General features: G+C 44.7%; 1 protein-coding gene across 3 annotated transcripts; it reads right to left on the bottom strand.

Annotated features, from left to right (window-relative positions):
• Window positions 1–522: 522 nt before the first annotated feature.
• Window positions 523–25,358, bottom strand: RNF149 (ring finger protein 149). Of its 3 annotated transcripts, XM_033838457.2 has the most exons (7): window positions 24,768–25,354; window positions 14,887–15,137; window positions 12,553–12,621; window positions 9,909–9,991; window positions 7,579–7,675; window positions 3,807–4,005; window positions 523–1,143 (listed from the first exon to the last, which is right to left on the bottom strand). In XM_033838457.2, exons 1-7 carry the CDS (start codon window positions 25,219–25,221, stop codon window positions 1,100–1,102), a joined length of 1,197 nt encoding a protein of 398 aa, XP_033694348.1. In that variant the 5' UTR covers window positions 25,222–25,354; the 3' UTR covers window positions 523–1,099. The 3 variants fall into 3 exon arrangements, with proteins under 3 accessions (XP_033694348.1, XP_033694349.1, XP_073647133.1); XM_033838458.2 differs by lacking the exon at window positions 3,807–4,005 and having other exon boundaries at window positions 24,768–25,358; XM_073791032.1 differs by lacking the exons at window positions 3,807–4,005; window positions 7,579–7,675 and having other exon boundaries at window positions 24,768–25,358.
• Window positions 25,359–25,729: the final 371 nt, after the last annotated feature.

The raw sequence follows: 25,729 nt of genomic DNA, 5'->3' as shown, positions 1-25,729 counted from the left end.
AAATAAATTATTTAAATTTATATTCTTAATAAACATGTATTTTTACCCACACAGATCCACACAGTAACTAGTTTGGAAACGAAAAAGGGCTACAATTTCAAGTTCTAAAAAAATCTCTTCCTCATCCTTGACTTCCACCTCTAAGAAGTGAGGACAGTGTGTGTGTCTGTTTAATCGCTTTATCAATTTAGAAAGCAGCCCCCGAAAGCTTGAACAGCCCACTCCCTCCAGCTCCACTGCCAAGGAAGAACAGCAAACAAGAGTAGAGAGAAGAGATGATTAAACAAGGTCACTGCCATTAAGTCTGCTTTAAAATTAATCAAGGAAACCGGTTACTTGTTTATTTTGTTACAACAGCAATGGAAAGTCCCCATCTACCACGCTTTATAATTGTAGAGATTAAACTGCAGTTGGAATCGGTATATTCACCATTTACCCCCAAAAACGCCATATCAGAGTCCATCAGAGTCTGTCTACTCCATTTCTTTAACAAGCAATGAAGAACTTCATGCTCGTGCGCAATACGGAATCGTAGCTTTTTTTATTTGTATAGAAAAAAATGGACAAAACTTTCCTCCCCATCAAGATTGTTAGAAATTAGGTAACGAGAGGGAGAAATGCAAATCCTAAAGTCAACCAGTGCTTTTCCCATAACTCCAAATAAAAAACAATGAAAGTGCTCTAAGGTTTGGAAATCTCTCTATAGTACAGAGGTGCAAGGAAGCGATAGATTTCTCTCATCACATTTACAAGTTTCATGTTCTAAAGTTTTTCCTCCAGGAAAACTCATGTGATCAACTACTGAATATAATCACACAACTCCATTTTAACTAGTCTGAATTCAATGTGCTTAGTCTAGAACCATCCTTGAGAAGAAAGAATCTTATGGTACATTTTAGTAGATAAATATATGAAGACTAATCAAAAATTCTCTTTAAGAATAAAGTATCTTAGCCCTTTGTATATCAAATCAGAACCTGAAAGGTAAAAGAATGTACATTATTTTCACATATACAAACTATGTGCTAAAGTAAAAAAAATAAAATGTCCTTTAATTCGAGCCCAAGCTCTGTCCGTGACACCGCCGGCAGGTTATATGCTAGGAGACGGGTCCTTCACGCTGAGGGTCACTCCTGCTTGTCTCTGCAACAGAACAACAAAAGCCAGCACTAGTTGGTATATTCTGAACTTTAATTACATAAACACTGTTAGATTTGGAGATCATAGTTCAAGAAACAAATTACGGAAAATTTTAAATAAAATTTACATGGAAAAACGACAACCTATTCCAGACACTCAAGGAAATATATAAACACCCTCCTCACATACAGCATGAGAGGTTTTCTGGCATTAGCCTAATGAGTATTTATGTGGTCAGCACGGTGCTATAGAAAAGACACAGGCTGCGCTGGCGGGATTAATCAGGGTGTGTTTTCAAACACAGCAATGGTGTCACCACCCATGAAAACAGTAGCTAGCATTTACCGGGCAATATAGACCCTATGAGCTAGAGACAAGTATTGTATTATCCCCAATCTAAAGACTGGAAACTGAGGCACAGAGAGGTTCAAACCAGCCTTCGAATCCAGTTGGATGTTACTAGGAAGAGGAGTAAAAGATAATTTCAGCACAAAAGGTTTCTTACAGTGACAGGATACTTCCTCAATCAGACCTGAGGTCAAGCAGACAAAAGAGGAGCCCCCTCGGGCAGACGCGTAACCCCCGCATCCATTTCCTAGGCGCTCCTGAGCAAATGTTAGCTCAGCTAGGAGTAAAGCTACATTGCACTAATTATACTAATATAATTATAAGCAGACATTATACTAAAGTACTAACACTACACTAAAGTACTAATGTCTGCTTAAAAGAATTGATCTTTTCCAATAGTTCTCAAACGATCCAATTATAGGGTAGAAAGAACATTGACATATAAATTACCTGTCAAATTACCTGAGTGAATTATGAATTACCTGAACAAATACTTGGAAATTTAGTTGAGGATACGAGTTTTACCTGTCCTGAAATATCTCAAGGGTAGTCAAGTACTAAAGGAAACAAATTTCATTTCCTTTCTGGAGCCTGAAGGCAACGGTAAAAAAAAAAATAACAATGGTGTGCACTTAGGCACAAAGCAATGGAATACCTAACAATGGTGTGCACTTAGGCACAAAGCAATGGAATTCCTAAAAACAAGAAGCATTTATAAACATTTATAAATGGAACTCTCTGCCTCACAAGGCAGAGTCCCAGCAGGAGAGCTGGTTAGGAGAACTCCTACACAATCCACCTTTCCACTTCCTCATTCTCTGAAATTCATTCTCCCTTTTTCTTACACAATGCATTCTTTCTTCTTCTGGTACTGGTTTAAAACTTAAGTTCTCATATTTCTGTCTTTGCCTCCCAGATTCTAAAAATGGACAAAAAAGACAAACCGATTCAGTTTGAATACTACCGATTTGGGAAAATATGCTTCCTCTTCCAGGATGGCAAAATTCAAAATTAGAAGCATCAATTCTTCCCAGTTAAAATAACCTGTAAATTAATTCAACTATAATAAAAATTCTCATGGGAGTTTCTTACACATGGCAAGTTGATTTTAAGATTAATCTTAAAAAATGAAGAACAGTTCAGAATTCTTTTTTTAAAAAGAATACAGATGAAGGAATTTGCCTTGCCTTTCAAATATCAAAACTTATTCACAAGTAATTATCACTAAACAATGGACAAGTGGTTAAACATTTGGGAAAAATAGGTTAGTTAAATCTCCCCTTAAACAATGCGGATTAAAGATTTAAACGTAAAATACAAAGCCACAAATGTCAGTAAAATTTAAATAAATAACCCTCAGATGAGACAGATTTTCCTAAGTTAGCGTGCTGTCAAAGGCAGAAAGAATCATGAAAGAATGAGAAGCTAGACTAGATAAAAATCAAAAACCAAGAGCTCTTAGAATCAGTATGAAAAATTAGTTTCTCCATAGAAAAAGAAGCTAAGGATGAAATAATGGGCAACTCAGAAAAGAAATATAACCAACAAATATGAAAAGAAGATAATTGCATTAGTAATTTAAAACAATGCAATTCATTATTTTACAGAGAGGTGGTAAATGTATACACAAAATGATTTCAGTGTTACTGATGACAAAAGTCCATCAGCAGGATGTGGTTTACAGGAATTACAGTGAATCCAAAATGTAATACTACGCAGCTGTACCAAATCATGTGTCCTGTCTACTGATACAGAAAGAGCTTCACACATTAAGAGGAAAAAACAGGTCACCTGGGCTTCCCTGGTGGCACAGTGGTTAGGAATCCGCCTGCCAATGCAGGGGACACGGGTTCAAGCCCTGGTCCCGGAAGATCCCACATGCCACGGAGCAACTAAGCCTGTGCACCACAACTACTGAGCCCGCATGCCACAACTACTGAAGCCCACGCAACTAGAGCCCGTGCTCTGCAACAAGAGAAGCCACTGCAAAGAGAAGCCTGCACACTGCACGTAAGAGTAGCCCCCGCTCGCCGCAACCTGAGAAAAGCCCGCGCACAGCAACAAAGATCCAAGGCAGCCAAAAATTAAAAAAAAAAAACAACAACAGGTCACCTAACGGCACATGAATGATATTCTCCCCATCCTTAAACACAGAAAAAGCATCTGAAGTATATTTATGGAAATGTTAAAATGGTATTTGCAGGTGTGAGGTCATGGTTATCATTCTTCCTTTATGCTTTTCTGCACCTTATGTATTTCTTCACCTTCTTTCAACCACCGATAACATCATTTTGTTTGAGAACCCGCAAAAGACTCACCCAGCAAGGCCGTGTTTTCACCTGCATCCTCTTTAAAACTGGCCTCGCAAGGTGGCGCGGAGTCGCTGGTGGTGGGCAGTGCTGAGCTGCCCGCGTCACTTCTGTCACCATCTGGTAAAGTAAGACTCAGATCTGCAGTCGAAACGCCCCCGGGGGGCGATTCTGGGGCAGGCGTCTCCTGCACGTCCTCAAGCTCTCCCTTGAGAGTTAGAGCAAAGAAAATACCTTTTCTCAGTAACACGATCAGGCTTATCTATCATCTTTTGCTCCTAATTCATACAAAATATTTACTTTTATACATGAACATGGCAAAAAAGCTCAACAGTGTCTTATTTATTTAGCATCACCAGGAAATGAGCACTCTTCAATAAGCAGCTTTTCAAGACCTAAATCCTTTTCCTCTAAAAACCATTTTTTCCCTCGATGCAAACAATGCTACCGTTTAAACTATTTATTGACAGAAAGTGGAGCTTCGTCACAAATGCACTTTGCTGCCTTTCTGAGCAGCCTGGCTGGGCGCTCATCACTGAGGCTGGAGCCCTGAGCTCGAATGACTGCCCTAATGGCTGCCAGGTGCCAGGGCTTCGGAGACAAGCAGGCTTCTGAACAGCAGAGGGCTGCAGACTGTGCCTGCGTTCACCTGAAGATAACCGATTCTGCTCCTTCCTTCCAGAAAGGGTGTCTACCCGCTGCCACTTTGCCTCGCTTCCCCATTTGCTGCTTCAAAGAAGAAAAGATCATGAAAGTCAGAGCGGGAGACTCTACAAGCGTCACTACGTCCGAGTCTCGAAATTCAGGGGCCATCCAGAAACCTTTCCTGATTCACGCCAGGGTCAAAGCTGTGTCGTGATGGCCGAAGCTGCTGCTGAGTGACCGACCGAAGGTGTGTGCGTTGCGGGGGGTGTTCCTGCGAACCCTGGCTCAGCCCTGCCGCCCGCTCCTGGGGCCCTCGGGGCCAGGGGCCCTGCCGCCCGCATGGCTGGCTCCACACGTGTTCTGGAACCCTCTCCTCACTCCCGGGCACCACGTGGCTCCCTGCCTTCTCACAGGCAACCGAACACCTGCAGAACAGACTCGTGACGCACCAACCGACAAATCCTGTCGAGCTGCTGTAGCATCCGGACTGCGCACAGCCCACCCTAGTCTGTTCTTCCAGGTACTTGTCTAAATACCTGCCAAGCTGAACTACCTGCCCGTCCCAAACCCCACCTGGTCACTCCCTGCGATACACTAACCCTTGGACACGCAGCTCAGACGTGCCTCTGAAAAGCCCTCCCTGTCCCTTCCCACATGCAGCTGGCAGGGTCAAGGCCGCCCTCCTCTGTGCCCACACTCTTCAAACAGGCCTCCCTGGCCAGCGGGGTGGGCCGCAGGCCCGGCTCCCACCCACCAGTCCAGAAAGCGGAGCCCCCCAGGAGCCTGCGGGCAGGAGGCCTGAGTCTTGTCCCTTCGTCTCCCTGGAGCCAAGTTCAGACCCAGCACCTTACGCATCACTCCCCTGATGAATGCCTGCGCCCCACGAGCCAACAAACACAACAGGGACAAGAGGCACTTCAAAGCCGCTCTCACCTGCTCATTTTCTTGGAAATGAGAACTAGTTACCATATGAGAGTCATAACTATCTCTACAATCCAACGCAGGAGGGGCCAATGGGCCCAAAGACAATGGCAGATTTGTCAAAGGATTAAAAAAAAAAGTTAAAGGCAAGACAAATTAATTTCTTAAGTTTGATTTAAAGTTACTGTAGGTTTCTTCAAAAAAGCAAGCAAGCTTTCTGGGGACACATATTCTAGCTTTCTGAAATTGAACATTCTGAAAGCAATCCAACCTGATATAAAATGAAGAGTCTTGATTTTTAACACATGAAACATACGTATATATTTCGAAAAGCAAAACTCGCGAGGATGAAAGTCTCAACGCTAAGGTCAGTGAAATGCCTTTTGCACAAAGGCTTAGAAATGAAAAGAGGTTTAAAATGACTGACGAAGAAAAGAAGCTTCAGAGCGTATCTACGAGAGGAAAAGACGAAGAAGGAAAACTGCCCAGAAAACACCCGTCTCGCTCCCTGGGTTCTACTGTTCCAAATGCGGTCCCAGGAAGGCGTGAGGCAGTCGGGGGTGAGCCTCCACGCTGGGGAGAGCCGCCAGTTATCAAGACTACGCCCCAACGAATGTTAGAAATTCTACAGCAAAGGCTCATTTTCCAGACATCCAGGCGGATGACCTTCCAGCAAGACAGTCCTGCTGCCTCCCTCTCTCCGTGTACCTACGGTGAGGCCTCTGGAACTCGCACTTGAAAATTATAATTCACAGAAAATCACACTGGTTATTAAGGCAGTGCGTGGTCCCTCAGCTCTCTTTTGAAGATACGCTGAACTAGAAAATGAAAAATACTCCGAAGGGGGCCTGCAGCCTTGAAGGCTGTTATGGCTTTAAGTCACATAAAATCATTATCATAATAAAAAACCTCTTTGTAGTTTCTACCTCTGTAATAAACACGCCAAAACCTCTGTTTAGCAACAAGAAAAATATATTTGATACTTAAATTACTTCTTTCAAAGATCTCTGTTTCAAAACTATTTATATTTAATCAAGAATATCTTGAGGGCTTCCCTGGTGGCGCAGTGGTTGAGAATCTGCCTGCCAATGCAGGGGACACGGGTTCAAGCCCTGGTCTGGGAGGATCCCACATGCCACAGAGCAACTAGGCCCGTGAGCCACAACTACTGAGCCTGCGCGTCTGGAGCCTGTGCTCCGCAACAAGAGAGGCCATGATAGTGAGAGGCCCGCGCACCGCGATGAAGAGTGGCCCCCGCTTGCCACAACTAGAGAAAGCCCTCGCACAGAAACGAAGACCCAACACAGCCAAAAGTAAATAAATAAATAAAATTAAAAAAAAAAAAAAAAGAATATCTTGAGACATTAATAGATTATAGGACGACTCTAAAAATATAACAATCTAGGAAGATCTGGGCTTTTCCCCCCATCTATGTCCCTCCCCTCTTCTGGGTAGGAGGGTAGTTTAGAGCTTGGACACTGGAATTAAGCAAGCCTGCACCTGAAAGCTGATTCCCTATTACCTCACCGTGTGACCTTAGGGGAGCTACTTCTCTCTGAGCTCGAGTTTCTAGTTAGTAAAGTAAGGAGAGTCACAGCGCTTCCCTCCCATAGGGGCTGGAAGAGTCTGTAATAACTCGTGTAAGGCATCAGTGCGTGGCTACCACGACGCGCTCTCTTTCACTCTGCCCTCCCGTCTCTATTTTCTGAGGAAGGTCTAGGACCATCTCAGTATCACAAAGTGATGGAGCACGTTGGGTGCAGGATAAATCTCCCCGCAGCATCTTGACTCTGAAACCCAAGCATCGGGAGAGCTGGTGTCAAGAGGTATGCGTCTTAGCTTCCTCGTGTGTAAAATGTGCACCTGTGCACGAGGCTCCTTCCGTTTCAAACATTTTACAGTCATTCCTGTTTATATGACACTGACTAGCACCTATACACCCTGCAGCGTCACACCGACATCTATCAAAGATACCACTCTAAGTACAAACTCTAAGGAAACACCTAGCATATTATTCTGTAATCACAAATTTAGTTCACTGATTTTGGGGAATGTCTTAAGAATTCACTTTTAATAAAGAGGAAAATTTCTTCAGGAACCACCAGGATGCTAGAAGGAGCATTTAGTCCACTCCTGCCTCTGGTCAGGAACAGAATCCAATCACTCAGGGAGAACGGGGGTGCAGAGATTGAATATAAACAAAAATGTAACAAACCCAATATCCCAGGGCTTTGATGACATCAAGTTTACACATTGGACACGTTCGGTGATCCAAAAGCCATGGGTCAATGCATATTCTATGAAAAATATGCCTAAAAAAATTAAGTATGTGTTAATGTTTTAAAATAAATGTTTATATCTTATAAAGGAAACAACACATTCCACCAACTCATCTGCTCATTACAAGTTACATGCTATCAAATCAACATTCCAGTCTATCCGTTCACCCTAGGGAGCCATCTATGCTATTTCTCCACGTTAAACAGAACCTGGCGTGTGGAGGGAAATACCCCCTTCGCTGCACAAAAATAACATGGTTTATTTTCACATCATGCTAGGATGTATTTTTATTTGGGAATAAACGCGGCCTAAGTAACCCAAGAGTAAACTAATAGTAACAAAGTAATACTAAACTGATAGTATCTGATATAAGTCTATAAGATGACTCCAATGGAAATACAACAAAATATTAACAAGTCATCTTTGGCTTGCAGGCTAAAAAAACACTTATTTTTTGGTCTTATATATTTTTGCAGCATCTGCATTTTTCTAGAATGAACATATCGCTTTCAGAATCAAAAAAAGAAAAAGCACATATGAATTTTCTTCTTTTACTGACTGTCCTCATTGGCTGACTTCCCCTCCTCTGTGATGAACCTACATTCTCTACCTGTACTGCAGGTAAGCAGCTGTGGGTATCAGAGCCACACAGATGAGGCTCAGACACCAGCTGTGCGTCCTGATGCTGTGACTTTGAACTAGATCCTGAGGCCACTCTGCACCTACCCTGCAGCTGTTCTGAGGAGCAAACGTGTGATGTGGTTACAAGGGTGCTGGGCACAATAAATCCTCAGTAATTTTTCATTATTATTACTGTCGTCACTGTCTGAAGACCTTTCCTTCAAAGGGAAATCTGCCAGTGCAGTTAAAAATCACAGCATGTAAGGACAGAACATGGTCCGGTCCAGCTTGTCTTGTGACCTTTCCATCCTCAAACTGAAAGTGACCCACTGGAATCATTGTGAAAAAACAGAACCAACACGTGGGCTTTATTCGGAAATTTGCTGATATAAATCATAGGAGGAAACGGGGATGGACGGAATAAAACCCCATGAAGGAGACCAGGATAAGCGCACACGTAAACTCGTCTGTTTGTGAAGCTCCAGTGCAAATCCCAGCTCCGCCTTCAGGAGTATCTGGATTTCCTATAAAAGGAAATCGGCCTCAGGCTGCTCACTGTGTGGCATCCAGGTCACAAAGACGTGCCCTAAAGCCCACCTAGAGTAAAAATTCTTCTCTATCTTAATAATTTTCTACAGGACACCATCACCCGACACTAACCCCAATTCACTAAGTATCCACCACACCCACCCATATAAATGCCTGGAGATTTAAGTTCACCATCTTCATGCAGGGAAATTAATTTTGGTATTCTGATCTTCATGCCTTCATTTCCTCTACAGAACTCCTGAGAACTTAATCCCCTATAAAGTACTGGGATATACACAAAAACACTTTGCAAACATAAAGCAAGACATAATTGTATTTTAGCGTGTGACCTGCTTCGAATAGGTGGGAAGTATAATTAAAACTGACCAGCTTTAAAACATAATCTTTGTACACCTTTCTGCTAACAAAGCGATTTTTTTAAAAAGTTAACAAAGTATCTCATTATTAAAAAGGAAACATAACTTCCTGTTGCTAAAGAAAATAAATTAATGAAATAAGGGAGGAATATTTATTTCACACAACCCCCAAAAGAACCCGAACCCAGGGTGCCCATAACAGCAGAGCCGAATCTAAGAAAAAAGACATCTCGGTAGAAAATAGTAGACAAAGATACATAACCAGGAAATGTCTTTAAAAATAACATTTCTAATAAATGTCTCGGAAAATGCTCACTAGTTCAAAACATTAAGTATTAAAATATTTAAAAGTAAAAAACCCAGCAAAGCCGGAGGCACATCTGCGGGCTGCTCCTGGCCCTAACCCCCAGGGCCTTCACCTATCTGAATAGCTCAATGGATAGTACAGATTCCCAGGACCCTAAAGAAGCCTTGCTTAAAAGACTAAAAAGCCAATCTATGACAAAAGGACATAATGGGTCTTAATGGTCACCTAAAGTCTCCAAGCAAAGCAATTCTAAAGTAAAACAATACAGGAGGAGCCTTGAAGACTTCGAGCTTCTTTTCTAAAAGGTGAGATGATCACAAGATATCACCTGATAGCAAGGTCTTCATATCATGAAAAACATGTTCACTCTTTGGTCAGAAACCTGAAACTTGTCAGTAATTTTTTAACATCTCAGGAAGTAAGAGAACGTACTTGCATGGCAGGATTCTGATAACATCCTTTCCTTTAAAATTTTCAATACACACTGGACAACTTTCAGCATCAACATCAATTCCCTGTAGAAAGAAGAGGAAAAAATCTACTATATCCTTAGTATACAGTATACGCTTGGTAAAACTCACTACAACAACAAAAACAAAACAAAACCAAAACTCACTACAACCTGGGTAAAACAATGATGAATTCCACTCTACATTGGTACATCCTGAATTTAAACACAGATAATTTCTACTTGGTATTTATTTTTACCATTATCAAGGGATTTTTTTTTTAAAAGAATTTGGCTGAAAAAGAAAAAATTTCATCATCTACCTAATCAGACACGAATTATGTTTAAATTCTAGGCTATTGTTCATTTTTTTAAGTGATCATATTTTAAGGGCTGTAGAAATGCAAATGCCTGCTTTATTCTAATAAAATAAATTATTTTTCAAATGTAAAACAAAGAATGAATATCTAATTAGCTACTTGTTTTCTGGAATCATTAAAAACACAAAACAAAAGCACTTTCATTAGAATTTGTGAAAGAACAGAGTTATAACTTACAGATGAGAAAATGCAAATAGCTAAATATCTGAATGTATTCACCTCACTAGCAAAAAAAGAACCATAACTTAAAAGAAGTTGCCTTTTTCATATATCAAGTTAATAAAGGTAAAAAGAAACAAAAACTGCTGGGGAAGAAGCAGTCTTGTGACAAAATTTCAACTTCTGAGAATCTGTGGGTCACAGACCTTTTTGGTGGTGTCAGCCCTTCCCCCACTTCCCTGGGTACCCCCTGGACATACCCACCTGGCTTCAGCCCATCTACCAAAGTAGGCATGGCCAGCCTGATCACCCAAAACAGGCCAATGAGATTCTCTCTCCCAGGACTCTGGGATGGGGATTCAGGAGCTACCAATCAGTGCCTGCAACTTTAGCAAGTTAATTTTATGGGACACAGCTTCACAGTCATCACGGAATTCTTTAAAAATATCTTTAGCCACGTAGGTCACATATTAACAAGCAAGCAGTAAAAACTGATTTTACATGTAGATACTGCTATCAAAGACTGTATTAAAATTAACTTTGTAACAGCACTTACAATTATATGTTGCAACTACACATGATCACCTTTTTTCACATGCCATGCAAGGATGGTGAAATAATTATTTCCCTAACGGTTTACAAGCTCACACATTACTGTGATCAAGTTCACAAGAAAAGAAAAATTAGAAAATACAGTCTCCAGAACTGGACAAAATGTAGATTTAAGAAAAAACACAGTATTTTTCTGTACAAGTTTAAAATGTAAAATTGTCAGAAAATCCACCTGTGTACCTCATGGACCATTTATGAATCCCTTTTTTTTTTAACCATTATTGCTGACAACTTTCAAAAAACAGTCCATAGAAGCCTATTTTCAAAAATGTTCTGTACACGAAGAGGATATCAATTAATTTATGTTCTCAAAGACTCCATGCAGTAAATTAGACACACATAAATCTATGTCTTCTCATATTTAAGGACAGATTTCCTGCCACAGAGAGTAGAAGACACATTTCAAGAGGAACATAAAACTCCATGCTTGTCACGGAACTGCCAGCCGAATGCACAGTTTGTCCCAGGCATTTGCTGGACTCTCTCCCCAGGGACCCTCGTGATTTGTAAATGAGATGTTAATCTTCCCATGAGACGGGAATGTCTTTCTTTCTTTCTTTTTTTTTTTTTTTTTTAACACTTCTCCTGTTTAATACATCTACATGGAAAGAAAGCACGACCTTGCGCCAACTATGAAAATTCACTGTTATTATAACGTAAGGCATTCGGGCAAGAATGAAGCAGACAGTACAATTCCAAGAGTAGAATATGTTACATATTCCACATGAACCATTAATATCAGATTCCAAAGTTTTAAAGTCAAAGGTCTATAGGTTTAATGAGTGTTATTCTGAAGCTTTAATCCTTTAAGTAGGTCAGAGGAGGAGATGTGGACCCAAATGCACTTACAGGGGAGTGGAGACTGGGGGATCGGCATGGACTAGATCTCAACAACTCAGGGAGATAAAACGAAAGTGGAAACAGTGGAACCAACGCATAGCTATCTATGTCAACACAGCCATCAACATTTCCCAGCACGGTAAACGGACCATTAGGAGAATAACTATTCCTGCGTTAGCAACCGTTTTCCTTTAAGGAATCTATCCTCTAAGAACCTGAGGTTCCGAGATTTCGTTAGGATTTGTCCTATTCCAAAATGCTTCTGAACTCTGGTACGATTTTGGCCTTTTAAACGTCTCAGGTTGGCCATGTGAAACGTTTCTTTTTTAAAAAGTTTTAAAAATATCTTTTCTCCCCTTCTCCACAAATCCCTGTGTTTTCTCCCTGTAATTAAAGGAGTCTCAGAGAGAATGGACAGAGAGTGTGAGATTTAATGGAGATGGATTTAAGCTTCAGGGCCTCCGGTAGAGACCAGAGCTTCTTCAGAGTTACCTGTGTCTGACTGACAGGTGGAGGATGGACGTGTGGGCACTGTCCAGCCAGTGTGGCCACCTGAGCATCTGACATATAGCCAGTGGGACTGAGGAACTGAGTTTTCAGTTTAATTCAAACAAACAAAAAACTATGAAAATATTACCTTTTCTCCATGCTTTACAGTATGAAGAGGAAGCTGCCCAATAAGTTTCTTTGTTTCTTTTCTATGGCTCTTAGGGAGGAAAAACATTCTTATTATTGAAAAATTTAAGTCACTATTTAAAAAATTCATATATTATAATATAAGCAATGTGGAAAAATTTCATTTAAAAAGCAAAGTTAGATGACTACAATGAAACTAATTTTAAGAAATTACCACTGAAGGGCTTCCCTGGTGGCGCAGTGCTTAAGAATCCACCTGCCAATGCAGGGGACACGGGTTCGAGGCCTGGTCCTGGAACACCCCACATGCCCTGGAGCCACTAAGCCCGTGCACCACAACTACTGAGCCTGCGCTCTAGAGCCGGTGCGCCTAGAGACCATGCTCTGCAATAAGAGAAGCCACCGCAATGAGAAGCCCGCGCACCACAACCAGGAGTAGCCGCCACTCGCCACAACTAGAGAAAGTCCACGCGCAGCAGCGAAGACCCAATGCAGCCAAAAATAAATAAATAAATTTAAAAAGAAGAAATTACCACTGAAGTCCTAATGTACACAACAGCCACATGTTAAGAGCTGTTTTGTTGCTAAAGAATACTTATTTTCAACTCCATGTCTGAAGAAACCTTTTTTTTTTTAACGTCTTTATTGGAGTATAATTGCTTTACAATGGTGTGTTAGTTTCTATAACAAAGTGAATCAGCTATACATATACATATATCCCCATATCTCCTCCCCTCTTGTGTCTCCCTCCCTCCCACCCTCCCTATCCCACCCCTCTAGGTGGTCACAAAGCACTGAGCTGATCTCCCTGTGCTACACAGCTGCTTCCCACTAGCTACCTATTTTACATTTGGCAGTGTATATATGTCCATGCCACTCTCTCACTTTGTCCCAGCTTACCCTTCCCTCTCCCCGTGTCCTCAAGTCCATTCCCTATGTCTGCATCTTTATTCCTTTCCTGCCCCTAGGTTCTTCAAAACCATTTATTTTAAGATTCCATATATATGTGTTAGCATACGGTATTTGTTTTTCTCTTTCTGACTTACTTCACTCTGTATGACAGACTCTAGGTCCATCCACCTCACTACAAATAACTCAATTTCGTTTCTTTTTATGGCTGAGTAATATTCCATTGTATATATTTGCCACGTCTTCTTTATCCATTTATCTGTCGACGGACACTGAGGTTGCTTCCATGTCCTGGCTATTGTAAATAGAGCTGCAATGAACATTGTGGTACATGACTCTTTCTGAATTATGGTTTTCTCAGGGTATGTGCCCAGTAGTGGGATTGCTGGGTCGTATGGCAGTTCTATTTTTAGTTTTTTAAGGAACCTCCATACTGTTCTCCATAGTGGCTGTATCAATTTACATTCCCACCAACAGTGCAAGAGGCGTCCCTTTTAGAAGAAACCAATCTTATGTTTAATCACTGGTAAGAACGTCATCAGCTGAGGAAGGGGCTCCTTACACTCATCTGCTAACGTCCCTAAAAGGGCAGAGGCTTCCGAGTCGGAGGTGGAAGATGACCCAGAAATGACCATCTACTGCCTGCAGAGCCAGGAAGGGGGCGGTTCTCAAGACAACAGGTGAGTGGGGAACCCAGAGGGCCCTTGTCTCCCCGGTTACTGAACCAGTCTCTGCAGATAAATGGCTCTGAACGTGGCTCCACCATGGAGACAGGGAAGCCCGTTCTCTTTCGAAACACAGAACCAGGTCCCCCCCACCTCATGCCTTGCTTTTTTGTCATCCCTTTACATCTGGGAAGGATAGAGGGTCTCTGCAGGAGTGAAACATGACCCAATTTCCCACAGAACAGAAAGTTTAATATATTCTAATTTAAAACTTATTTCAACCCCCCCCCCGGGGCTTCCCTGGTGTGGTGGCGCAGTGGTTAAGAATCCGCCTGCCAATGCAGGGGACACGGGTTCAAGCCCTGGTCCGGGAAGATCCCACATGCCGCGGAGAAACTAAGCCTGTGCACCACAACTACTGAGCCTGCACTCTAGAGCCCGCAAGCCACAACTACTGAAGCCCGCGCACCTAGTGCCCGCGCTCCTTCAACAAGAGAAGCCACCGCAATGAGAAGCCCGCGCACTACAACAAAGAGTAGCCCCCGCTCGCCGCAACTAGAGAAAGCCTGCGCGCAGCAACGAAAACCCAACACAGCCAAAAATAAATAAAAATAAAATTTATATTTCAAAAAACCCCATATTAATACTTAAATATTCTGAGTGATAATGAAATTAAGAATATTGTCCAATAAGTTCAAGCAATATATATAGGAAATATTTACAAACTATCTTTTAAAAAGCAAAGTTAAAGAGACAATTACCTGACTTCCAAACTGTGAGCCAGTGTATAGGAAGCGCTGTATATAGTAAAATATTAGCCAGGCTAATGAGATAATCATCATGGTGATGAAGGCGATGGCCACAAACACCACGGACTGACCGCTGATGAACTCCTGTACGTGCCGGGTGCCGAGCCCTATGGTCATTGTGACCGGAATGTCTTTCTGCACCAGATCCACAATTTCTCTTCCTTTGGGGTAGCTAACCATAATGACTACTATACTTCCTGTTCCTGCAGGAAAGAACAAAGGAACAAATATGAAGAGCACAAAATAAGACACACAGAAAGTATGGCTCCATGCACATACAACCAAAACTGTGAGAAAATGGATAACTTTCTAGGAAAACCCAAGTTACCAACATTGGTCTCCAAGGAGAAAACACTGATTGCATAAGAAGTAGAATAAATCACTAAGAACTACCCCCTAGAAAGCAAGAGCCGTCCCCACCCCCCGTTCAGTTTCACAGGTGAGTTCTACCCCCAAACCTCTAAAGAGCAAGTAACATTAATGACATTTAAAGTGCTCCACAGCAGATTGAAAAAAATAAAAAGAAGCCTTAAAATTATTTCTAGGGTAACAGAACCAAGCATGGTAGCAAAAAACCAACATAAGAACCACACAGACCAATTTCAACTTGTGACTATTAATATGAATGCCTAAGCACACCCACTAACTCAGGGAGGCAGTCGGAGAAGTTCCACTGTGCTCGATATTATTTCATCTTGTTCTGAGGACACCAGCAGACATAAGACAAAAAAATAAGAGAAATAAAAAAGGGATAAAATGGCCAATTTTACATGAATCTATAAATTAATTTTTAAAATTATCAATGGGATTTTAAAAACCTTAAAAATTCTGCTTCTAAAACTCATTTAGGGGAAAAATAATAAAGAACAATCAGGAAAGCTTTGTAAACAGTAAAACCTGGACTAGCCTTTGTTGTCAAAGTAATTAGAACAGTGTGGTAGTAGCATATGAAGACAACCAGAATGGTGCAGAATAAGAAGCCCAGAAACTAGACCCAAATACATAAAAGAATTCAGTAAACGATAAAAGTGGAATTTCAAATCAATGGGGTAAAATGGATTATTTTTTAAAAAAACAGTGTGGGTGCCGCTGAGTATCACCTGAGACTAAAAAGCTGCATCCCTTCTTTGCAACTTAAGCCAAAATAAATTCTAACCAAATCCAAGATTTAAACATATAAAAAAGAAAAAACAGGGCTTCCTTGGTGGCGCAGTGGTTGAGAGTCCGCCTGCCGATGCGGGGGACACGGGTTCGTGCCCCGGTCTGGGAGGATCCCACGTGCCGCGGAGCGGCTGGGCCCGTGAGCCATGGCCGCTGAGCCTGCGCGTCGGGAGCCTGTGCTCCGCAATGGGAGAGGCCACAACAGTGAGAGGCCCGCGTACCGCAAAAAAAAAAAAAAAAAGTAATATTGGGGCTTCCCTGGTGGCCCAGTGGTTGAGAGTCCGCCTGCCGATGCGGGGGACACGGGTTCGTGCCCCGGTCCGGGAAGTTCCCACGTGCCGCGGAGCGGCTGGGCCCGTGAGCCATGGCCGCTGAGCCTGCGCGTCCGGAGCCTGTGCTCCGCAACGGAAGAGGCCACAGCAGTGAGAGACCCGCGTACCACAAAAAAAAAAAAAAAAAAAGTAATATTGAAGGAAAACCTTTCGAAGTGTGAAAAAATCACCTCGAAACTTCTTAAAAAAAAAGATTTGAGCAACTAACCAATTATATAAAAACAAAAATTTTCTGCACTGGCTAAAAGAGAGGAAAATCAAAGACTCAAGATCAAAAGAGCAACTGGTCAATGGGGAAAAAAATACATGGAATGTAACAAAGACTAAAAGCTAATTTCCTATAAGAAAAAGAGCAACAGAAAGAAAATTAAGTCAGTTTGCAGAAAACACAAATGGGTTTAAAAAAAAAAACAGCATCTTTAGTGACATATAATTCACATGCCATAAAATTCATTCTTTTAAATAAGTGTACAATTCAATGGTTTTTAGTATATTCACAAAGGCTGCGTAACCATCACCACTAGCTAATTCCATAACATTTTCATCACCCCCAAAAGAAATCCAGTACATATTAGCGATCACTCCCCCCAGAAAGGATTTAAACATATGAAAAGTCATGGTACAAATGAAAACACACCTAAAAGATTGGCAAACATCAAAAAGTCTGATACGCCATATCAGCAAGAGCAAGTATAAACGGGCACTCGTCCTGGGGGAGTGAATTATTACAACCTGGCATGGAGAGCAACAGCCACTAAAAGTTTTTAAATGCACATGTTTCCCTGACCCGGCAATTCCAGATCCAAGAAACTAATTCCAAAGGTATACTTATGTATGTACACAGGAGATATCCATAAAGATATTTATTGCCAGTGTTTTTTCTAAAATTTTGCTATCACAGCCTAAATGTACATCAATGGGACTTCCCTGGTGGTGCAGTGGTTAAGAACCCATCTGCCAATGCAGGGGACACGGGTTCAAGCTCTGGTCCAGGAAGATCCCACATGCCGCGGAGCAACTAAGCCTGTGCGCCACAACTACTGAGCCTGCGCTCTAGAGCCCGCGAGCCACAACTACTGAAGCCCGAGTGCCTAGAGCCCGTGCTCCGCAACAAGAGAAGCCACTGCAATGAGAAACCGTGCACTGCAATGAAGAGTAGCCCCCGCTCGCCGCAACTAGAGAAAGGCTGCTCGCAGCAACGAAGATCCAATGCAGCCAAAAATAAATATATTTATTAAAAAAATAAAAATATAAATGTCCATCAATAATATTTATGTAACTTACAGTACGTGTACACAGTCTGAGGCAGCAGCTCTGTTAATAGTGACGGTAGTCAAGACACAAGAGGAAAAAAGCCGCACATAAAACTGTGTGGACAAGAGGTCTACGTGGCGGTATCAGTACAGATCCCCCGAAGGCTACCCCAGAGACTGGGGACCCTGACCGCCTCCGGGCGGGGCGAGAGCTGGACACAGGAAAAATTCTCTATCAGGTGTACGTATTACCTATTCAAAAACTAACTTACAAAATACATTTAGAGACTGTTCTCTGGCATTACAGTGAAACCACATTCTCACACTATTTTATTATAGAGAGAAATTTAATCTGTAGCAAATCCGCCCTGGGCCGTGGGGATTTAGTTACTGAAAACCCAGAAGGGCACCCTTCTCAGGTGGCTGCTGTCTGGAGGCCGATCCTATGACCCAGCCCTAAAAGTGCTCCTTGGCAAGTAACCCGGTTGTCTGAGCACTCACACAATCTACTACATCATCACTGGGGAGACTTAATAAGGAGCAAGGCATTTCCTGCGTTCAGGGAAATAAACATCTCCTAGCTGAGAAAGACAAATACAGAAACCATTAGGATACTTATACCACTTATGATTAGGTGGTGCTTTATACGCTGAAAGCCCTTTTCATAAATTAAGAAAAGTTTCCTTTCGTGGAAAATTTCAAGCACGTGCTAAAGTAGAAAGGAGAGTATAATGAACCCCAGGTACCTGTCTCTCTCTTTTATACAGAAAACAAAATGTTGCTATGCTACAGTTACAGTTACGGTTTCTGGTACTGATGATAGAATGACCTTTGTGTGTTAACGGGGAAAACCAACTCTGAAGCACTTTCACTCTGTCTCACACTTGAGGCAGAAAGACTGGAGTAATCATTTTACAGACGAGGGCTAAATACACTACCATGTGTAAAATAGCTAGCTAGTGGGAACCTGCTGCATAGCACAGGGAGCTCAGCTCGGTGCTCTGTGATGACCTAGATGGGTGGGATGGGGGAGGGAGGTCCAAGAGGGAGAGGACATATGTATACACAGAGCTGATTCACTTCATCGTACAGCAGAAACTAACACATCACTGTTAAGCAATTATACTCCAATTAAAAAAAAAAAAAGAGTTGCTCAATGTCACACACCACCTGGAAAAGCCAGTTCCAGGGCCTGAAGCCCCAGCTCCTACGTGTGCCTCTGCCCTGCCTCCTCATTCGGGGGGACTCAGGCTCCAGGGCCAGCCAGGCTCACATCTCCCTCGGACAACCACTGCCTGGGTGCTCTGAAAGTATCTGTTCAGCTGTAAAATGGGGATGAGAATTTTTCTATTTGGGGCTGTTGCTTATCTAACGAGAATGTGGAATAACAGAAAACTGCGGAAATGAACTGATCATTTTGTCTGGGGTGGGAGGGAACTTTTTCACGGGGAAGTCAGTACATCTTGACGGACTGGAAAAGTTCCCCAAGCAAAAGAAGGGAGATTTCTGGGCTGTGAAACCATCATATAAGAGCATATTTGGAATGGTGACTGGCCCAGTTCGGTTAGTGACTAAATACACATAAATGTATCCTGCTTGTCTCATTACCCCAGTGGCTCATGTAGAACCTGGCACGTAGTAACTATTTAATAAATATCTGTTGTCTAAATGAGTGAGAGATGGGGGATGAGCTGAGAACACCCGAAACCTCAAGGCAGGGGCTGCAGACAAGCAGTGATGATCAGGACAGCTGGGACGGAAAACACCTCCAGTATCAATCTGAAATTTTTCACCTAGGAAACTCTTAGTTCATTAAGTTACAAGAAATTGAAAAAAAAAAAATACTGAGTGCTAAATTTTGCTACACTCTAATTATAGCAGCAAGATTGCTTCTGGGAACTACTTTAGATTTAAAAACTCAGAATGAAGACTTCTTCGATCCCGTGATTGGCTCTTCTGGGGCACGTGTGGGATGAACTGGAGGCCGGGCAGTTGAGTAAACATGCACTAGCTCAGGGTCACTGGGCGCACAACCCCAAGGGGTGCCGAGCACAGGCCCCGCGTCTGGCCCTGCCCTCCCCTCCGGATGTACCGGGGGCCAGTCCTAGAGAGCCCTAGTGGCACGAGAGCGCAAGTCACGGCTGATTGCCAAAGCAAACGTTTTGCCTGTGCCTTCTCCAGACACAGATGCGCAGAGTCTTGGGACAAGGGGAGAAAAAGCCCTTTGAATGTGTTTCTTCCCCAGGCCTCAGTGCTACCAATCACACTAGACCGAAAAAGGTCACCCTGTGCAATGCCCGCCCTTCCCCAAAAGGACCTACAGACCTCACCGCTAAACTCCTTGAAGGCAGTCTGTTGGATTTCTGTCTTACACATCGGCGTCTCATAAGGTCTCAAACAGAGCACACCATCATAAACCTACTTGAGAAATAACAGTTCCCCTTACCACCTTGTCAAAAACAAACAAAAAATGTAAAAAGAAAATCTGTTTTGGTCAATAGCTTCAACATTCTGGAGGGTTACCTTTGAGTCTAGTGTACCATTCCTCCTCCCTAGGAAACTATTTAAAGTAGATTTCAACACTCTCTTGAAGGAGATGGGAACTGCTAAAATATTTAAAGTAGTGGCTTAGATTTCTGTTCTAGATGCCGGCAGCGAGAAATACATTTTAAATCTCCTAGAGAATCCCATGACCTTTCAGGTTTTCTTTTTTCCAATAACTTAACTTCCATATTCTCTCCATCCCTCCCGCCCCCCCCCTCCCCAAACCTGGAGAATTCCTGGTCAAATCTTTTAAGATGCAGCAATGCCTCTGAAGTACACCTCTTTCTACCCTCCTGCTAGAATGTCTTCCTGGGCCCCGCCCCCTCACTAGACAAGGACTACAGTTCTTATTTATTAGTTTTTGCGCTCAGCATCACACAGTGATGGCCCAACAGAAGGGTTTCTGTACAAATGCATCAACCTGAAAAACTGGTTTATCTTCCGGTATTATCCTTGAACTGACCCAATAAGGAGAATTATCAGAGACTCCCTGTGCAGGGGAAACAGTACACCAAATATGAACGGAAACGTCTCCAAAATGTGAAGCCGTCACGCGAACAGAAATGTCTTTCTGGTGGGCTAGGATGAGTTTTGCTTTGCATAACCCGGCCTGCTCAAGGATATTCTGCGTTTGCTGAGTACAGCACTCAACAATCTCACTGCGATCTCCTTGCAGCTTTCCAGAACGCCTCACCTTGTCGCCTCAGGCCTGCAGTCCTCTCCGAGGCCACTCCCTTCACCCAGAAGGTTCCACAGCCCCGCTCCACCCCGCGTACCAGACACACACTCAGATGCCTTCATCAGCTTAAGCTGCGCTTCAGCACTCCATCTGGCTGGGAACTGGCTGAGTTAATCCCACCTGCTAGGAGGCTGGGAGGTACCATCTCTTCCTAGGGCACCGAAACACATTCTACTCTCAAATCTAAACATCTAGATCATTTGCGACAGGGCAGCATTCAAGGTCATCGGGCTTCATTCACTCATAAGAGACTACTTACCGTGCTCTGCAAACACAAAACGCACATCTTTCCTGAGGTAAGGATTTCGCATCACCTGTGTCATCTCCCTCCACCCCAATTCCGGCCCCTTCCCCAAACACACCTCTAAGCCCTGCCGGTACTTGGCGCTCAGTAAACTGCTGACAGCACTAAAGGGCCAGTCTAAACAGCCACTCAAGATGTCAGCTAAAGGATCAGCCTGCTGTTAACTAACAATCACCACATCGAGGCCGACCCTCTCCAAAAGCTTTCATTTCAATGGTCTGACTTACATCAATTTTTACTTTTCTTGGTCAAACTGACTTCTAATCATCTTTGCACTATCTCTGCATCGGATGCCCTTCCTTTATGCTTTCTAAGTACCTGTGCATATAATTCTGTCGAGGTCCAAGCCACATTGCCTGGAAAGGTCTGTTTATCGCTCCCACTAGGCTGGGAATTCCTCAAAGTCCCGGCACACGTCTTAGGCGTTTCTGCCCCCAAGCAGGCACCGTACTTGGCCCAGACCGGCCGTTGTATATCCATCTGCCGAAGTAAAGGGAACCAACCTTGGGCGTTAGGGTAACGGTCCTTACAGATGTCCTGATAGAATATTATCTTAAAGTCACGATTTATTTTAGAACCACAATAAAATACTGATTTAAATCCAAAATATCTTGTACTGGATTCTAGTAGTCAAGCAACAGGTCTAAGAAAAACTGGTGAAATTCTGAGACTTGGGAGGAGACTATCAGGATTGGAGTTTACAGGCAGCCACCTCGACCTATTCTGTGGCGCCCCGGCACAGAACCGCCGATCAGCGCTTTACACTGGCCCTGTCCACACTCTGACAAAACACGAGAAAGCAAAGTCTGAGCTGCCGTCAATGTTCTGTGTAACGTTTCAAATTCTAGTCCATCAAAGTTGTCTCCTCTTCTGACTTAATTCCACTCACTCCATTCTTAATTCTAGTCCATTCTCAAAACGCCATGAAACAGCTGTACCCTTGTCCCCAGTGGGGCCACCTTCTGAGAATGAGGGTCATGCCTTTCCATTTCTAGTGACCACTACAGTATAGGCCCTCACACTTCTACCTGGACTAGACACTGGTCTAAGTGGATTCCCTGTTTCCAGTGTCTCCTCTGTGTAACCCATTGGTCACACTACACCAAATTCACCTCCTTTTAAGTCAGTGGTTCAAAACATTGGATGCTACTGTCATCCCCTCTGCCCCCGGACATCTGGCAATATCTGGAGACATTTTTGGTTGTCGCAACTGGAATCTCGTGAGTAGAGGCCAGGAAAGGCCCCTGCAACAAAGAATGATCTGGCCATAGATCACCGTGTTACCATGGGCCAGGCATTTAAATTCTTTGGTCATCGGTTTCCTCATCTGTAAAACGGGGTTAAAGTACCCACCTCGAAGGGCTGTCGGGAGGAAGAAGCGGAGAATACCGACTCTGCACTGGGAACTTTCATACATTAAAAAAAAAAATTCCTAATGCTGTTACTTTTGTCTTTTTTCTCAAACAGAATTATTCTCACAGTAAAAAGGCTAGAATAGACACTGATAACGGCAACAGAAGCTCACAGGAAGAAGATGTAAAATAAATACCAATTCGGTGTTTTCTGGGCCTGGAGAGATTATATGTCAATAATGAGTGGAAGCTCTTTCCCAGGGCATTGTGGGCCTGGGTGTTTTCTGGGCCTGGATAGATTATGTGTCAATAATGTAAGCAAGCAAGGTTACTGAACCATGGTTAGAACAAGTGTAATTAGCCTGGAAGGACGTGAATGTCACTACCAAAAAATGCAGTAAACAGATTTAGAAAACCGTACGCTGATGGGCCTGCCATGGAAAAGAAAAAGTCCCCATTACGATATCACTCAGAAGGGACTGCAAGGCCCCAGCACCAGAGAACCCTCACACACTGCCCTCTTTTCTTTGGCAGGTGCCTGTCCACAGGATGCATCTGGAACGCTGTGTGAACTCTGACAGAACTTCTCACGAGAGGTTGGTAGAGATGTGACTTGGGTACGGTGACAACTGGAATAATTGCACCAAAGGTGGTACATCGCCCAGTGCCACCACGGGGACATCTGCTCCCGTTTCCTCCCCAAACCCACTTCCTCTCTGTTGCAACGGAGGAATTTCCCCTCTCCTATCTGAGGACAACCCCTCCACGAGTATCCTGGACCCAGCCGCTGGCCTTCTCAAAAACCTGACTCTTTCTGTTACCTCTTCTCCAACCTACACCTCTACCAGATCACTCCATCCAACTTCAATATGCCTGGCTGCCATCCAGCCCACCCTTCCCTGCCCTATGGGTTTCCACCCACTTTTTAGCACCTCCCCAGCCCTGGCCGTCAACATCTTGAAAGCGTGGTTCTAACAGTCTCACTTCCGCACGTCTCAACAGAATTCTGTTCCCTCGTTCTGCTAAAGTAGGCCAAATGCAAAGTCACTCTCCTGTCCTCATTGTACAGGTATTCTGAACTTGCATTCAAGAAGCCAAAACAGAACAAAAACCAAAAGCACAGGAAAAAGGATGTCTGACTTGCAGCAGCAGCAGAAACTCTCTAAAGAGATTTTAATCCCAGTAAGTTCAGAATAAGTCGTGTTCTTCGAAGGCCTTCCGACTCTGCCGTGTATTGGTAGACTATCACTTGGAATTCAGTCCTAAGGATGATAACCTTGCAAAATGCACCTTTTAAACTTTCATGACTGCTTGACGATGCAACCCGTTGCCCCAGAGAACAGTGTGTGGGAAGGGTCACCCGGCAAAGAGTAAAATTTCTTTTTTTTTGGCCAAGCCATGTGTCTTGTGGGATCCTGGTTTCCTGACTAGGGATCGAACCCGTGCCCTCTACAGCGGAAGGGCAGAGTCTTAACCACTGGACCACGAGGGAAGTCCCAAGAGCAAGATCTTTTCCTGCATGATCACAACTTTAAAATTTTCAACTAAACTCAAGTGTCAAGCGATCTGATTGGCAGGTGAGCCAGTATTATAACCTTCTATTTAGCAAGTGAGAAAACATACCCCAACTTAAGGCCAGGTTTTCTGACTCAGTTGAATCCAGACTGTCCCACTCAAAAGTTCAGAATATTGACATGTTTTATGAAAGTGAAGACGCCAGAGTGTCACCAAGCCACCACCTTACATGGTGAAGGGAGAGCCAGACCCTGGAATGCCCTGGGAAAGAGCTTCCACTCCTGCGCCACCTGACTTTGGGGAACGCCGAATGGCAAGGATCCATGATTAGGAATCATGAGACTTTCCGCCGGCGAGAACCAGAATCCTCCTCCTGCGGGTTTTAATTTCTTCCGTTCTCCCCATCACCCTCCTGCACAGCGCACCTCCCTCCACTTGGAAGGGCCCAGGGAGACGATCTAATCTTGTCCTTAGGCTCGCCTCCCTCCTAAGAGCCCCCGGGGATCACACCGAGCCAACCTAGCGCTTCCCTCGTAGTTCCCTTCGGCCACAGCCCATCGCCGCCGCCCCTCGCGGTCGGCCGGGACCGCGGCGCACCGACGCCCCGCCAGTCCCCGCGCCCCGGCGGCTCACCCGCGTGGGACATAGGCGCGGTGAGGTTCCCGTGGCGCTCCTCGTTGTACAGGACCACGGCCGAGGCGTTCCGCCGAGCCGCCGCCAACACTTTGTCCTTGAAGGTGCAGCCCCCGCGCGCCACCAGCGCGACCCAGGGCGCGGCTCCCCGGCCGCCGGGCACGAGGAAGCGCGTGCGGGGCGCGCAGCCCTCGGGGTCGCGGTCCTCGGCGCGCGGGACGCCCACCAGGCCCCGCGCGCCCTCCTTGGGTGAGCTCTCGCCGAAGCGGCCGCTCTCCGAGACGCTCCGCACGCTCCGGTTGGTCTGCGGGTCCACGTACTCGGTGCTCACCACGGCCGAGTACCACTCGAGCGCCCGGCCCCGGGCCCCGGGCGCACACAGGGCCAGCGCTAGCAGCGCCAGCGCGCCGCGGGCCCCGCTGCGGGCCTCGGGCCGCCGCCGCCGCCACGCCATGGCCCCGCCGCCGGGCTGACCGGGAGAGGGCCGGGCGGGAGCCGAAGGGCGCTGGCGTGCCAGGCCGCCGAAAAGCGCAGAGAAATCGACACCACCTGCCGAGCCCGGGAAGACCCAGTGCCGGTCGCGGGAGGGGCCGCGGCGCACGCGCACCTGAAGGAGCGGCGGGCGGGGCGGGGCGGGGCCGGAGGGCGGAGCCGTGGCGCACGCGCACCTGGCGGGGCGGCGGGGGCGCGGCCTCGGCTGGCCCCGCCCCCCGCGCAGAGCCCGGCGCCACGCATGCGGGCTCGGGACCACCGAGTGCTTTATGGAGTGTCACCGGATTCCTGCGGCCCGGTGGTCCCGGGGCCCCAGGACCCTGCGGGCCGAGGCGGGGGTATGGGAAGTGACAGCCCGAGAAACGGGAAACTTCTCCGCGAGCCGGCCAAGAGGCGCGGGAACCTGGTTGTGTAAAATCGCTGAACGGATGTTTGTGAAGCATTCACTGTGCAAGGCACGTGGCAAAGGC

Source organism: Tursiops truncatus, chromosome 14 (genome assembly GCF_011762595.2).
Source record: "Tursiops truncatus isolate mTurTru1 chromosome 14, mTurTru1.mat.Y, whole genome shotgun sequence".
Taxonomy (NCBI): Eukaryota; Metazoa; Chordata; class Mammalia; order Artiodactyla; family Delphinidae; genus Tursiops; species Tursiops truncatus.
This window is presented reverse-complemented; position numbering and strand designations above follow the sequence as displayed.